This window comes from Haliotis rubra, unplaced genomic scaffold (genome assembly GCF_003918875.1).
Source record: "Haliotis rubra isolate DU_JTF1 unplaced genomic scaffold, ASM391887v1 Scf193, whole genome shotgun sequence".
NCBI lineage: Eukaryota > Metazoa > Mollusca > Gastropoda > Lepetellida > Haliotidae > Haliotis > Haliotis rubra.
In genome coordinates this window covers 1448768-1463037 of record NW_025765925.1, presented here as the reverse complement: position 1 = coordinate 1463037, position 14270 = coordinate 1448768, and the positions used below count along the sequence as shown (strand labels likewise).

Below are 14270 nucleotides of genomic sequence, written 5' to 3'. Positions count from 1 at the left end.
GCCTCTGGAGTGCGCTTGGAAAGGAAAAACTGTCTTTCTGTCTCTGATCTGCTTGAACAGATCTCAGGTGTTCCATGCTAAATTTGTCACTTTAATGTTCGAAAAGAACTCGTAAACCTAGGGAATAAACAGCGCAGGCTGAAGTAGAAAAAACATTTCGCTTCAAGTTGCTTCTTGTAAACTCACTCTTGCTCTTGTTTTTGCAAGCGACAAGTTTTGATTTGAAAGCAGAAATCAAACTTTATGCCAGAACATCTTGCTGAATCTACCGTGAGTCTTATTGAGGAGATGCAACATCTCTGTTTTGTTATTATTTCATACATCCAATGATGCAAAAACGTAAATTCAGCTGAAGGAGAAATCACAGGAACTAGAGTCTTTTGGCGACAGTTATTCGTACACTGGGAAGGATGGATATCTGATGAAGCTACTTTGTGTGAAAGTGAGAAAGCCCGCTACACAATGCAATGACATCAATATAAACTCGCTCCCGATCCTCTGAGCTATGACTAAACCCTCCATCCACTAAACTAGCATATCAGTAGCTTCATGATCAAAGCGTACAGTTTCTGCTAACCTGGGTACGATGCTCTCCCCTTCCAGATGCAAACATACGTTTTTTTGCTGGTGCTTGTTAAATTAATGAACAATATTTGAATGTTTCACCTCTTCACACCGTCTACTAGACAGGAGTCTGAAGATACAACTGTTCTTCCAAACAGACTGCTTTGCTGTGATGGAATCAATGTATGAATTATATATATAGTTCGGGATACCGATGAAGTTAAAGATATAGTACATGCATAGTTTAGGGTTTGTTACAAATTCTTAATTTCAGAGCATGATAAAGAAACATAGATAAATTCCAGATAGTTTCCAGACAATCACAAGATTGGAATTAATTCTCAAAATTGTTAAATTAGGATTGTGAAATCAACTGATTGAAACCCTCTGTAATCAATAAGCGTAAATACCAGACATTTATTTACTGAAAAAATCTTTTGTTTTAACTTGTATATATACTTTTATTCTTAGAGCCTACAGTGACAAATACCCTGTCTGGCGTGTGTTCTTGTGAACGTGTTGCTCCTGTTATTTCAACACATTCAGTGCATATGTCGTCAACGAGAGATGTACAACATTAGCTAGGTGATAATAGTGCATATGACTAGTCATGTAAATTGCATCTACTTGACATATTCAGGGCGTATATTATTCATCAATATGTCCAAATGTCCATATATTACAAATATCACAATTCTTAGATTTAATCACTTTTATGCCGATGCCTGATTGCTTCGCTCGTCTTAAGGCGTAGAATGTTGACCTTTACGTGGGCTCTGATATATTTACATGTCTGAAAAGGTCAGAAATAAAACAAAAACCCAATTGGTCAATCTGTCTTATAATGACACAGTTCATGAAAGTGACATTTGAAGGGAAATAGGTGCTTGTGGAGCATTGTCTGTAGGCGGTTTGAAGGTCCACACGCTGCTAGTCGCTGACTGAGGCTTTTGTCATATCGCTCGTGAAAGAAGGAATCGGTGACAAAACAAACACTTTTAGAATTTGAATTGTTCAGACGAGAAAGCCTGGGCTAGATATTTTTCATAAAAGTCTTAAGAAGTCCTCAAAATATCCATAGAGTAAATGGCGTTTAGAGTCATTGAAAGGCATTTAGAAGTTGGAATAATATGAATACATGGCACTTTCAGATATAAATGACAGCTTCCTTAGACTTATTGGAAAGAAACCTTATTAATTCCAAAATTAATTGTTACATATCTATGAAACAAATACATTTTATTCTTTACCCGCGACTGATACGTTCAGATGATACGTTCAGACAATATTGAGTTATGGGCTCAGGCAGTAGCTATCCTATGTTCCTGGATTTTCCATCTGAATAATTGACTTGCCTTTTCATGCATTTGTAGTTGATGCCATGGGTGGGTCTTGATATGCTTAGCTTTATACAAACACCTGGTATCATTCCTATTCCATACTGATTCCGAAACACAATTTCAACATATAGTACACTCGATATTCTCATAAACATGGACAGATTTTGTTGAGTATTTTATCAATATTATTTGTCATGATGATGATGAGCTATTCTACATTATATATATACTTACACTTAACCAGAACTTCATATACAATAACGATAACAACGTACACTGTTTCTTACACAAACACAACTACACACTCCTTAAAGACATTCTATACATTCTCAAATACGGAAAACCTAATCTAATAAATATCGTACGAAAAGTAATTTTGACAGCCATGTCATACAAACAACGGAAAAATGAAGTACTACCCATTCTCAATGACAGGTTCCTTCTTTTGCTGCCTTGGTTTGTGGAAGCTGGCCTTCTGAGAGAGACGTCTCCAGAGGGTTTTGGCATCGTTGCAGTTCATTATTCTCAGATTGAAAACGTGTGTAGAAGGTCACAAGTCGCGTTAGTTATCAAAAGTGACAACTACCAGGCGAAGTGTGAAATTAAATCAAGAATCTGAAACAAGATTATGCTCTTTCTCCAATCCATAAACCGCGCTGAGTGAGGTTATGTGGTTTTTGGTGTGTTGGGATTATTTTACAATCCATAAAACGAGTGGTTCCTTAATGACACTCATTATCGATAATGACATTCAGAAAGTTTCACAACGTCATTTCAAGTAACTTCCAATGTTGACACTGGCACAAGCTTCCTTCTTTGCCAGAAATTCACAGTTACAATCACCTCGATGCACTAACATTTCCCCAAAATGAAAATGCACAACCTCGTAACCAGTTTGTGTCACAGACGAAATGGATAAATCGCAGTGTGATGGAAATACAAAATCCTTCTTGACGGCAACAAAGTTGTGTCACGGACTAAACAGATAAATCGCAGCTTTGGAAAAAACGAAGAAATCCGCTCCACGGTAACCAGGTTGTGTCACTTGCCAGAAAGATAATTCACAAACGTTTCCACCAAAGAGATTCCACCATGCCACATATGCCAAAGTTGGTAAATCAAATCCCAAAACTCTTCCCAAAGAGAATATCAGCCCCACAGTTCCAGAACTCAGCGTGTCACTTGTCTCATACTGCAGGTGGTATGACGGCGAGGCGAGTTGGTCTTCAATACATTCTATTGATATTATGATTACCAGTGCAAATGAACATTCGCTGCGACTCCAAAAGTTCCAGAAACAAATCCTCTTAGAGCCACTGGGTCACCGTCTATGTCCCACTATATTGCTGCTAATAAATTTGATTCGTGGTACTCATGGTTGTTCGTCCGGGTTGCACTCTGGTGTTTGGGCAGTCCTGGGGCTTGACGTAAGACAGAGAGATGGTTGATGACCAATTCCCAAAGGATGGTACTACAATGTGAGCTGCAGTGAAAACCTGCTACTCATTAAGTGCAAGAATCAATTGGTTTCCTCATATTCACATTCAGGAAACTGATTCTAGCGAAACTGATTAACAGAACCGGCGACCGTGAGACGTTTCACAGTGTGTTCTTGTTCATCTTCCAAAAGACAGCGCAGCATTTTATGAAATCAGGGATAGGGTAATAAAAAATGTATGACAAAAAATGAATTTCATCCGTAGAACGAGGACAGAAAAATATTTTTGTTTCATTTGAAATGGATTGTGTTTGACATCGATAATTATGACATTGAAAACAAACCATCAGAAACTGTTTCAAAAAACATGAAAGCTTGTATAAATGTCAGATATGCTGGCACAGCAAAACAATTACAACCAACCAAACTCAATAATGACGTGTCCAGGGTAATTATTCCAGCTGTCCCAGTCTGACATACAATTACAGAGACGGTGTGCCTGGATACTTCAAGAACTTGTTCTAATGATAAAACAAAATCATTGAGACAAAAATCCTATTAACCCGAAAGTCACACCGAACATTAACAGCTTCTGTGGCATTAAGCAGCGAGTCTAGGACACTGTCATTTTGACGCTACACGTTGACGAACGTGGCAGAGTTTCAAGGTGAGATTACAAGGCGACGTAACCCGGTTATCTCCTTTATGATCAATGACCTTTAGGCTTTAGGCGTTTCTGGACTTCTGTAAGTGAACTGAAGAGTGTTTGCATGTCTCCCTAATATTGGATGCTCGTGTTTGAGTGAGTCCCTGGTCTTCCTCCATGTCACAACTAAGTAGTGATCAATACAATAGTTGTCAGTGAGAGCAGGAGTCAAACAGAGTCGAGTTCTTAGTTTATTTACAGGATGGTGGGGGTGTTTTCGTACTGGCAACGCACGTTTTCAGTCATACGCAGAACAAGAGACATAATGGAGGCGACATTGTTTACTTCAAAGGCTATCAACAAGCCATCCGTTCATATATACCTCGGCAAATATATATATCTTTCTGGATATACATATACATCCTAATTATCAGTGTCACAATATAGCTATTAGCCGGCCGGCAGGATCTGCTTAAATATTCCTCAAAGGTTTCCTCAAACACTTTCACAGTTTTGTCCAACTTATTATTGAAAATAAAAGGAACTCACTAATTGCACCCTTTAAATATATCAGTAATGCATTGAGAACAAAAGTCAGAAATGGCGTTGAAGTTATATATACAAGCACAAAACCAAATCTTAATTCTAAAATACCTAAGAATACATTCAAAATATCGCAAAATCATGCATCTCAAGCAATGTAAGTGAAGATAATTTACTTTTTGCACATTTAAAAACACATAAAGAGCATTGATACCAAATATAGAACAGCTTGAAAGCCAGACACGTTGAATGTTACGAGTGGGAACAAGAGAATGAGTTGAAAGTAATGTTAGCATAATACCACGTACCGTTTTCCTGACATACAATTCATGTCTGTATCGTACAAGGAGCACCACTGATTTACCTGAGCAATGCTTACAATTCCTGTAGTGTGGTACATGAAAACTGAAGCAATTTGCGAGTAAATAATTCAGGAAAATCAATATGAACGCTGCTAAATATACCTTGAAGACACATTACGCAACCAACAGGAAAATAGCTTAAACTACACATCATTCACAACAAAACCTTGACTAGTAACCAGTACATATGTCACCTACAACCTGACCATCAGTAACGATCCTTCGGTTCTCATTAACTGACCGATAACGTTGACAGCTTGTTAATGGAGATGAGTGTTATGGTAAGTGATTACCATGGTAAAAATACCAAGGATGTTTCATTACAGATAATCTATACTTGCTTCAAGAAGGAAGTACTTAAGTTTTAAGTTGCAAATATGTGGCAACAAAACAAGGTTTCATAAAGAAATATATTTCTAGACCACGTATTTCTGATTTTCATTGCATTTAATTCCCTGTATACGTTTTTAGCCTCGAGTCTTTTTTTAACATGAACTATTCCTCAAAATGAAATATGAATGCCGGTAAAGAGACACATGTGTCACGCGAGTAAAAATATACTCATTCCTGTCAATAAGGTTAAAAGTCTTGGATCAAAACCAACAATGAATCAGTAAGTGTACCAATAAGACAAGGAGGAAAATGCTGTACGTGACTTACCTCAGATCGTGTGTATAGTGATGTGACGTGATGGAAAACTAATGTATGGCGTCTTACCTCGCTCCGTCCCCTTCATCACAGGAGTTGCTAGGTGACACTTCGGGAGATAGGGTAGTGGGGGACACATCGCCACAGTTCTGGAAAAAAATACAATCATTCCAATCTTGTCGCTTGAAGATAATCACAAATGGCACTGGATCTGTAATGTGATACACACCAGACACAAGGCTTGATCCCAAATCGTTCTATAGAAACATTGAAAGCTATTTGTATCGCTGTCCAAAGTTCTGAATGCTATTTGATCTTTGATTCGCATAATATTGAGAGAGAAAAACGTGGTTTTAATCATAATATTTTCTCTGTGAAATTATATGTAAGAATGATGCCTTGTGATGATTACAGTTTTAAGGAGCTAGCTTCGTATTTTATAACCCAAACCATTTCTGTCACATGATCCATGATGATATGTTGCAAGTATGTAATCTATGAATTAGCTTATGAAATGTCCAATGCTTCTCTTGATTTTTAAAGGTACCTGAATACCAACGTTAACACACGCTTGGAGTAAATATTTAAATTAGTCAAAAAACAAAAGTGTGTATAACATTGACAAGAAATGTTTTGTTTGTGAATGCATCAATCTTAGACAATTAATCTACGTACCCGAGTGAATTCAAGCAAAGTTCACACAAAGATAAAGATTCTAACTATGAGTCACCTTAATCAAAATCTCCACAAAAACAATGAACATATGCAATGTGAAACCAGGAAGTATTGATGTACGGCAAGGGGATAGCAAAGAAGGCAAAGCGTTAGTTTGTCACGCTGAGACTTTGGGTTCGATTTCACAGATCGGTACAAAATGCGTAACATATTACTCCGTCCTCCGTCATACGAGGGAGCGGTGCCAAAGCCAAACTATGTTTTGACTATGTTTGTTATAGAACATACCTAGCGACTGAAAGGAATTGTACCAGGCATACCATATGAAGGAATACATATACCAAAGATGAAACATCTCACGAAAATTGAACAATGTTTGCAATTCTGAGAGATGATATTAATTAGGAAACCTGCTGACAGACTTGTATATCGGGATTCATGTTCAAGTCTTAAGCTGGCGAGAGGCGAAGGTTTAACTTCATCACACGAGAAGATTGGGTTCAGTCATCTGAAGACTCTATCCTATCTGCCCTTTGTCATCGGGACAGACAATACCGCTGTGTCCGCGGACACGGGGCAGTCATTCCACTAATAACTCCACTCCTGTAGTAATTAAGATGATGCCCATCCTCATCCAGGTTGTATTCAATAAAGCTGACAGGATTGTACTTAAGTACGTCTTTCTGTTCCCATTCTTCTATTACCGGAAATAACAGGGATTGTTCACTGGCATTTCTTACCTGATAAAAGAAGCGACAAAACCCTTTCCACAAGACATTTCTGCTAAAAGCAGAATCGATCGTACATTCTGACTATACCACGAGTTTGTATTTGTGTCAACAGTATCAAAGCAGTACGGTGTGGTTTGTAAACAATCGCGTCTGGGTCAGACAATCCAGTGATTGACACGATGCGATAGGACAACACAGCAGGTATATTGCATGTGTATTTTAAGTTGCATTTGAACTGAAGCATACCTTGGATATGTGTGTTTGTGCACGTTAACCATGTTAATCTATTTGATTTGAACATTTAAAGAACATTATTCTTTGACAATAACGGTACATGCTGAATTTGGGGAAAAAGCTTGGCAATCTGAAAACGCATAGTGACCCATATTCTTCAATATATATTGCTCACCTGTACGCAAACAGCTGATATCATTACTATTGATTCATAAACACGGTTATTACAAATGCATTTTCACTAATTAATATCTAGCAAAGGTAAATAAATCCAAGTGAATTACATCTAACACAATGACATCATAAATACAAAAGATCCTTTCATCCTCTAATTGAATGGACATGTTTACAATATGCATAAGAAAACATTCGATATTTTTCCTTTAATCAGAGTTCAAGGATGCTGTAAGACTTTGATACTGTGCATCATGCTTAACTCCCTTCTCATCCGCCTAGAAAAAAATGTTGGACGTTTATATTACTTTTGTAATGCTAAAAGCCTCAACCTACAATTAATCAATCAATATTGTTGATCAAAGACGAGTAATATAATGTCTGTAGTGTTATTAACTTCTGATAATAAGACAACATGCGATGGCGATCATGACCTTTGAAACCCAATTTGAGCTCGTGATTTATCAGTGTTTCGCGTTCATCAGCAGGGTATTTCAAACAAGGGTTTTGTTTGTCGTCTAAGAAATTCCGTTGTCATGGGGAGGTTGTATGATTAGATATCTCCCTTACGTCAAATCGACAAATCACTTAGTAAGAATAGTATTCAGAGATGAAAATACCAGGAACTAAGTTCCCTTTAATCGCAATACATGCACTAAGTTGGAATATTTCATAACCATATTTAATTACTTTAAAGCAATATTACCTGACATTTTCGTCCCGATTGGCTATTTAGGTTTCACAATCACCCAACAAACATGCTACAGCAGTCGATTGAACGACGACGTCATATACTGTGAGCGTGCGTTTAGGAAGAAATATCCCAATGTTATTATACCAGGTGTTCGTGAAACCCGTCACAAACACGTGCAAAGGCAAGTCAAGTGTTTGTCTGAAAAAAGGACATGTATTGAGGAATATTACGTAAAGCCATTAAATGGAGTGTATAAACGATTTCAGAATAATTCGGAGGCATCGTGTAATGTTATCAACATGCTTCAAATTAAACCATTATGATGATTATAATTCCTGCAGTTGATTCCTGAGCCAGGAATACATTGGCCCTTCTGAACATTCATGTTAATATGTAAACATTATAAAGATATATATTGCTTGCATATAGACTATAACACAGTATAGAATATGGTTGTAGAAAAATCATTAGAACTTTTCATTCTGGAATTGGGATCAAATCGTCCCTTCGGGGCTCGGTGATTCTACACAACAGATTCTCATGACTTCTCCATGGTATTATGGTATGATTAATTCCTGTCCATCATACGTATCAATTCCATAGTTACCTGACATTCTGAAGTGGATGTCTGTTTCATCCTTGCTATCTCAGTAACTATGAAATATTTGAAACAGATTCTAACATCCACATCCTGGAAACCAACCGATCAGACTACAAGATTAGGAAACTCCATTGAAGCCATAAAAATCCAACGCTTCAACCCCAGCATGAACCGGGATCAAGGTTATTTTATCTCCTCATCACCACCTAATTAAAGATCACCAGTAATCCACCCATATTTCGTCCAATTGGATTCTGTGCTCCCTTTTGTGTATTGTAATCACAACCAATCAATGTGTACATCAACCTACTCTCTTCAACTCACGATTACCATCTCAGTGTACATCAACTCATCTATTGTATAAACTCATTCTGCATATTGTTTAAATTACTATCACTCTGTACATCAACCTACTCTGCTCAAATCACTAATTAGCAATGCAATGTATATCAACCTTGTCAATTGTATATACACACTATGCAGCTATGTTTATATTCTCCATGTTACAACTCTTTGTATCACTTGCTTGAGAACGGTGTAAGTACCTACACCGAAACGTCGCACTCATTGCAATAAAGAAGTTGACTATCCATAGAACTTGGTTTTCCTAGATTCAATACATGTACGCCTCGTTTAATAATGAATGATATATATTTTTCTATGTGCTACATACCGAACATTTGTGAATAATGCTGAACCATGTGTGTAGTTGTAATTGTGGGAAGAAACACGACACATGGATCGTAAAGTAATTTCTGATTGCATGTCCTGAATCGACACCTTCTCCATGACGTCAAATGGCTGTGAGCGTGCTGTAGCAACTACGTGCCTTGTTCCCGATCACAAGGTAATACAAGGCTCACATGGACAAACGTTGTCTGGGCCTTGCCACGTGAAACTACAGCACGCAGTGGACAGAGGCTAATTAAGGACACGATCGCTGATATAGATCCTCGTGCCACTAGAATAATCTCTATAAGCGATACATCCATTCAGCAGTCACTGGGGCTGTCTGTTTCGTATATCGTGTCAGGACCCATCCTCGAGTTTCCAGGGTATATTATGATTAATATCCTTTCCCGATCAATATCCATCATAGATACAGATTCTCATGGCACGATGCTAAAATGGTTCTCAATTTAAATATTATCCTGAACTAGAGACAATCTGTACTCAGATTGATTGAATACGGTTTTACGCCGCTTTAGCAATATTCAAGAAATATCACTGGAGTGCGTACTCAGAGACAAAGCGATGGAGGGATGACGTGACAGAGGCGAATGGATCTGTGATACTAATTACAGAACAACGTTCCATACATGTATAAGCAAAGTTTATGTCAGAAAGGAGCGGTTGGTGGATAAAGAGTGCCCTCGTCACAGTGTAGCTAACTCCGACTGTTTCGTACACATAAAGCTTATTTCTGGTTTTCTATGTATTGACTTAACTAATTATGTCAAAGGACCAAAGATACCAAACAACTGGCGAGAGATATGTGACTATGAAACCTTCTTGCCAGAAAACATTCACATACACTTTTAGGCGAAAAGGACAAAGTAGTTGTGAAAATTTTATGATTGGATAATTAAAACCAGATGACACCCGGTGTTCGCAAAAAACGGTACACGTGTCCAGATCTACCATCAGCACCAGCAACTTTCACAATTAGTATGAAAAATAGGTATTTACCGGCAGATTGTAGACACACACACACAGGCATGAAGACAGCGTTGAGCTTCAGTCTATTATTAAATGGGGGGCGGTGGGGTAGCCTAGTGGTTAAAGCGTTCGCTCGTTACGCCGAAGACCCGGGTTCGAATCCCCACATTGGTACATTGTGTGAAGCTCATTTCTGGTGTCCCCCCGCCGTGATATTGCTGAAATATTGCTAAAAGCGGCGTAAAACCAAACTCACTCACTAACTATTATTAAATGTATTCAACATTTCACATGTTATGCTCGTCCTCACACAAAACATATACACTCCTGTAAGTGTTGTATTGTAAGTTTTGAGTGCATTTGTTCACCTGTAAAGGACTTGTTTACAGGCATCTTTTGCATGGCAGGAGTACTGCTGCATAAGGCAAAAATACTTCCATTTTTCGGCATATTTTGTGAATAGCGGACAATACATGTTTACCCCTTTCGCAACATCTGGTGTCATCACTGATTTTCCATTGATATAATTTTCACATGTATTGATCCCTTTACACCAATCGGTCTGAGGGTAGTGAAGACTGGGTTTTCGTTACATTGACATCGGATTTATTGATTTAATATTCAATTATAATGTTTTTATATTTTACGTTAGTATTTGTTTTACACTTACACCTCTGTCAGTGACTGAATGATAGTTCCTGATTGAGATAAACACGTGGTTGATAACATGAGCAACGATTCAAATCGAAGACAATTGCCATACCGCCATAACAAAATCTGTCAAAGGATATCACGTGATTATCCAAGCAAATCTAAACAAATGAAAAACTACCTTATGTCTGGAAATCTTTACTTCTCAGAAAAGAGATTAATAATAAGTTTGCAATGTGTACAAATCCAAAGGTATTAAGCGACAAGTGCTACGCCTATCCAGCTTAGGTCAGATTGTCACGCAAAGTGAACATAATCATAACATTATTCGGTACACTATGAAAACAACACTGCTTGCTTAAACACGCGCCAGCAATGTTATTTCAGCAATCCATCGACTACACATTGACGTCAACGTCATCAAGGCCATTTTGAGACAAAGCGCTAACTGCTAAGGAACAATTGCCACATCCGCTGTTTGTTTATATTATAGGCAAGCAATACACTGACAGAGTATCTTTTCAACATATCCAATAACACTTAATGTGCAACATACGTCATCAACGTTGCTGCCAACCCTCGTATACCTACTTTGGAAGGATTGCTCACAATGCAAAATGTTCCCACGTCCAACGCTTATATTTTGGAAAAAACGCACAGCAAATTGTATGGCACAAAGGATCCATTTGGTCCGTCCTCGTATCTTATCAATATCGATTAGGTATATATTGCCATAGTTGTAGCCTCTAGACGTCGATTGGGAGACAGTCATCTTGCGCCAGATACATTATTATTGCTGTTGCTGCCTTCATGCAATGTATGAATGGAGGACGAATTGGGGATGAGCTGCAGGATGAGATGGTTGAGGGCGATGCCGGAAGGATGCCATCGATCTCGTTATGAAGTAGGTTAAGAGTGCAATGTGCACTTTTTGGATATCGCCCGTTTCTCCAACACGGTAAAGGTTTGTTTTGTCAGGAAAAATGTTACATTTATCAGGGAAGCTTATCATCGACTGTACAGCGTGAACTGCTGGCCGCTAATTACTAAGACGTCATTTATAAAACAACATTTATGTTAATTTTTTTTAAACTTTATGCTTCGTTAATGTTGTGAATTCTTTTTACTGAATGAAAGATGACTACAAATTGAATTGATAAAAAACATCTTTCCCCACCGATGGCACCAGTCACAAGTCAAGTAATCATCTGCAAATCACACGTGACCATAATGTACAAATGAAATATTGAATTGCCTGGGACATCATGTTTATCACTTGTGCGTGTAATTGTAAAACCTCCTACACACGTCGACCTTTATGGTCACTGCAGTGTGGAATGTTGCTACCCGCATCAAACACATCTGCAGCAAGAGTCGCATAACCCCCTTTGAAATCTTCGTAAACTACACATGCTCGATTGAACCTCAAAGGTTTTAAACTACAGACACCAAAGGCTGGAGCTGCTGGATTATTGCTCGACACGAAGGGAAAGAGGGGTATTGGAAAGATAAAGTCATCCCTCTAGTCTCACAGACTTCAGGAAACGACTCGGTGTGCATGGTTAAATTTTATATATTTAGCACTGGTCCCTCTTATTCCTATTTCCCATGTTTTGTCTCCAAGAGTACTGATCACATCAATACGTGCATCGAGAATTGAAGCCACGTACATCATGACACCACTTACCATTATATATACATATTTATAAGAATCCGATACAAATGGCGGTAAAGGGTTGACACTTGCGAGTCAGCCACAATGATGCTCCCACACCAGCAGCTATGACAGGGAGAAGACATGCCAGGAGGCCTAATTATAGGCCTGGATTGCATGATGTTTACTTTGAACGGAACGCAATGGCCGTAAACCTGGAACCACAGCCCCTAGAACTGCAAAGATTGGCAGAGCACTCTTCAAGTAGAAGGTAAAGAATTTTCACAATCTCTCGTGAAGCCGTGGGTAGATTACGTCCCGGAAAAAGAGCAAAGGGCCGTCAGTGAAAGGCCATCTGAGATGTTATTTCGTCATCGTTTGTGAGCATTAAACGAGCAATCTAACAGTGGGGATCCCTTGGGGGGTTCGTCTTTCGATAAGAGCAGAAGAGTGTGGAAAAGACACTCACAGCCGAAAGAGTGCAACTTTGTTAACTCTACAGACAGAGGTGAGTTTAAATAGTTTAATCAATCGTAACGGAGGCATTGGTGGAAGCCATTTCAACATACACCATGGCTCTCAAGAATTAATGTATTTCAATCTGACACGGTGGGCTTGGGCCCTCGAAACAAAAATACGGATTGTATAATTTAGATTTGTTTTGGGGTAATGGGCATAGTTTCACCAAAGCAAATCACCGATTCTGATTGACAATTAATAAAATAATAAAAATTTCAACCGGTGCCACCGTTGTGGCAGGATATACTCACTATTTTCACACTGGTATAATCACTGCCTGATAGTGATTCATAAACACATGCTTATCATAGAGCAGGAACGCACGATGGACTTTGCTTGAGTAGATGTTTCTTGTGACTGTTGAAATAGATTTGTGGCTTTTATTTTATGATAGTGAATATAATACTGTGACTACTAACACAATCAACGACCACTCAACGACCACTCTATACTGATCCCACAGGCGTTACAGTTCAATACACTGTACACTCTACCATATGGAGATTGCAGTACTGTTATTCCTGCAGCGGAAGGGGGGTTATTGTTTATGACATCAATCTGTCACCATCTTGATGACAAATGGCGACACAACGTATGTCATAAACTGATGAACACGACACATTGACGGCTCTAATGTCCATGGCAGCGACCTAGGGGTCCCACAGGACCAACTGTCCATCTCCTTTCAGGGCCACAGAGCTGCCAACGGGACACTGAGTGTTATTAAACAGAATATATGATCTGCTGATCGCTTCATCAAATATTCAATAATTATGAAACAAGGAAGGTTTCAGGTTCTCCTAAATCTGTGTTGTTTTTATGCGTGTTGAGATGCAAGTACGAGAGACACAATCTGAGAGCGGCGACCTGCATTTTGTCTTTAAGGTGACTCTTGAGAACCCATATATTGTCTTGCATGTGACAGTCAGATCCTCCATAGTGTCCTTCAAGAAACAGTGAGAGCCTACATATTGTCCTTTTGGTGACAGTCAGATCCTACCTATTGTCCTTCAGGAACAGGTAGAACCTATATATTGTCCTCAGGTGACACTTGAGAACCTATATATTGTCCTCGGGTGACACTTGAGAACCTATATATTGTCCTCGGGTGACACTTGAGAACCTATATATTGTCCT

The 14270-nt window shown here is 38.6% G+C and overlaps 1 protein-coding gene across 7 annotated transcripts in view; it reads right to left on the bottom strand.

The window, feature by feature from the left end:
- LOC124274678 overlaps positions 1-14270 on the bottom strand; it is a 200115-nt gene that overhangs the window by 40144 nt on the left and 145701 nt on the right. For all 7 annotated transcript variants that reach the window (XM_046710046.1, XM_046710041.1, XM_046710045.1 and 4 more), the window contains exon 6: positions 5611-5690. In XM_046710046.1, coding sequence (XP_046566002.1) covers positions 5611-5690 — 80 coding nt within the window. The remainder of the gene's footprint in view (positions 1-5610; positions 5691-14270) is intronic.